Source organism: Apis dorsata, unplaced genomic scaffold (assembly GCF_000469605.1).
Source record: "Apis dorsata unplaced genomic scaffold, Apis dorsata 1.3 scaffold_1215, whole genome shotgun sequence".
NCBI classification, from domain to species: Eukaryota; Metazoa; Arthropoda; class Insecta; order Hymenoptera; family Apidae; genus Apis; species Apis dorsata.
The window spans coordinates 378-2,100 of record NW_006264312.1 but is presented as its reverse complement, the minus strand read 5'-3'; the positions used below and the strand labels follow the sequence as shown (position 1 = coordinate 2,100).

Genomic DNA, 1,723 nt, shown 5'->3' with positions numbered 1-1,723 from the left:
TACTTTTTATGCAATTTATTATGACAATGTATCACTGAAAGCAAATATTTCATAAAACTAGTGTGAAAGTTCGAAACTAGTAATTTCTAGTAACTTGATTGATTAAATCATTAATGCCATCTCATTATAATTTATATCTAAAATAAATAAAAACTATAATACAATATTATAGTATAATAGGAAGATATAGATAAATATTTAAAAAAAAAGCATAAAGTTATATAAAATAAATGAATTGTATATGAATGTAATAATAAAATAATAAACATTTATTATATTTAATTTATTATAATATATTATAATATAATATTATATTATTATTATATATTATAATTAAATATTAAATTCAAATTTAATATTTTTTCTATTCGTTTTTTCTTTTTTTTATAATTTTTATTTAATATTAATTATTTAATATTAAATTAAATTATTTAATATTAATATATTTATATACATATATTTATATGATATTTGACATAAGATTGCATTGTGTGTGTTTAGCATATATATATTCAAAATTCTTTTAAAAAGTATATTATCTATATATTATACACTTCATGAACAGAAGGTAAAGTTGAGTTGCGCAGGACCGTTGCGCAGGACTGTTGCGCAGTCAGTTAAGCATAGTCCACTGGCGAAAGTAGTGGGGCTGCCCAAGAGAAAGATGGCCGCCACCAGCGAGGAACCGAGTGTTATGGAGCCTTCTCAGACGAATTCCGGGCAAAATCAGCCCGTTGATCCTCTAAAAATGCTCTATCCGATGGTAAATGAAGAGGAAACGCCACTACCACGCTCGTGGAGTCCAAAGGACAAATACAATTACATCGGCCTCTCCCAAAACAATCTTCGTGTTCACTACAAAGGTACGTTTGATTAGTCTTAATCTTTCTCAACTATTTTTCTGCCATTCAGAGAATTCTCGCGGATGATTTTTAATGTTCTCCGAAATGAAGGATCGAGGAATGATTCCGGCCAATAGGATTCGATTCTTACTCGATACGGACGAATCGTTGACGGAACTATAATATCGATTGAAAATGGCAGAGCTCCGTTTCGCGTGTGTCAGCGACCTAAACAAAGGAATCAGCTGATCGGTCATGGTCTCTATTCGACTTTCTCTTGATCACTCATTTTTTATTAAATCCCAAGATTTAATTCAAATATTTGTTCATCAATCGAAATTTTCGTGGATCTATGCCTTTCTGATTTCTTTCGGACATTTATGGAAAAAATGAATCTGCGTAGAGAAGGAGTAATGGCAATGACAGTTGCGATGTTTGAATAGTTTTGTTCTTTTCTTTTTTGCTAAGTTTTTCTTTCTTTCCTTCTATTTTTTTTTCTTCAATTTTATTGTCAATCAGTTTTAAAGTGAACAAATTTAAAAAATTAAAAAAAAATATTCGAATTATGTATTTATAGAAGTTCAATAAATTAATATAAATTAAGATACTAATAAGAACAGTGTTATTGTTATTGTTATTGTATCCTGATTTTTAAATTAAAATTGAAATTAATTTAAATATTATTTTTATATAAAAATATTGTATTCTATATTTGAAAAAGTAATATTAATTGATTAATAATATTAAATACTCTTAAAAATTATTTTTTTTCTAAAATAAAAAATCCAGAAATTATGTAATATTATTTGCATTTAATTGATATCATTTCAATATGTAAATAGATTTTTAGATTACAAACAACAAAATTATATATTATTATA

The 1,723-nt window shown here is 26.0% G+C and overlaps 1 protein-coding gene across 1 annotated transcript; it reads left to right on the top strand.

Annotated features, from left to right (window-relative positions):
- Nucleotides 1-569: 569 nt before the first annotated feature.
- LOC102681174 (ran-binding protein 10-like) lies at nucleotides 570-1,377 on the top strand. Its single transcript, XM_006625026.2, has 2 exons — nucleotides 570-863; nucleotides 954-1,377. Exons 1-2 carry the CDS (start codon nucleotides 665-667, stop codon nucleotides 977-979), a joined length of 225 nt encoding a protein of 74 aa, XP_006625089.1. The 5' UTR covers nucleotides 570-664; the 3' UTR covers nucleotides 980-1,377.
- Nucleotides 1,378-1,723: the final 346 nt, after the last annotated feature.

Excerpts from the sequence above, each read along its gene's own strand:
- LOC102681174 (XM_006625026.2), top strand. The coding sequence starts at position 665 with ATGGCCGCCACCAGCGAGGAACCGAGTGTTATGGAGCCTTCTCAGACG. Across the intron at positions 864-953 it reads TCTTCGTGTTCACTACAAAG|GATCGAGGAATGATTCCGGC; the intron begins GTACGTTTGATT and ends TCCGAAATGAAG.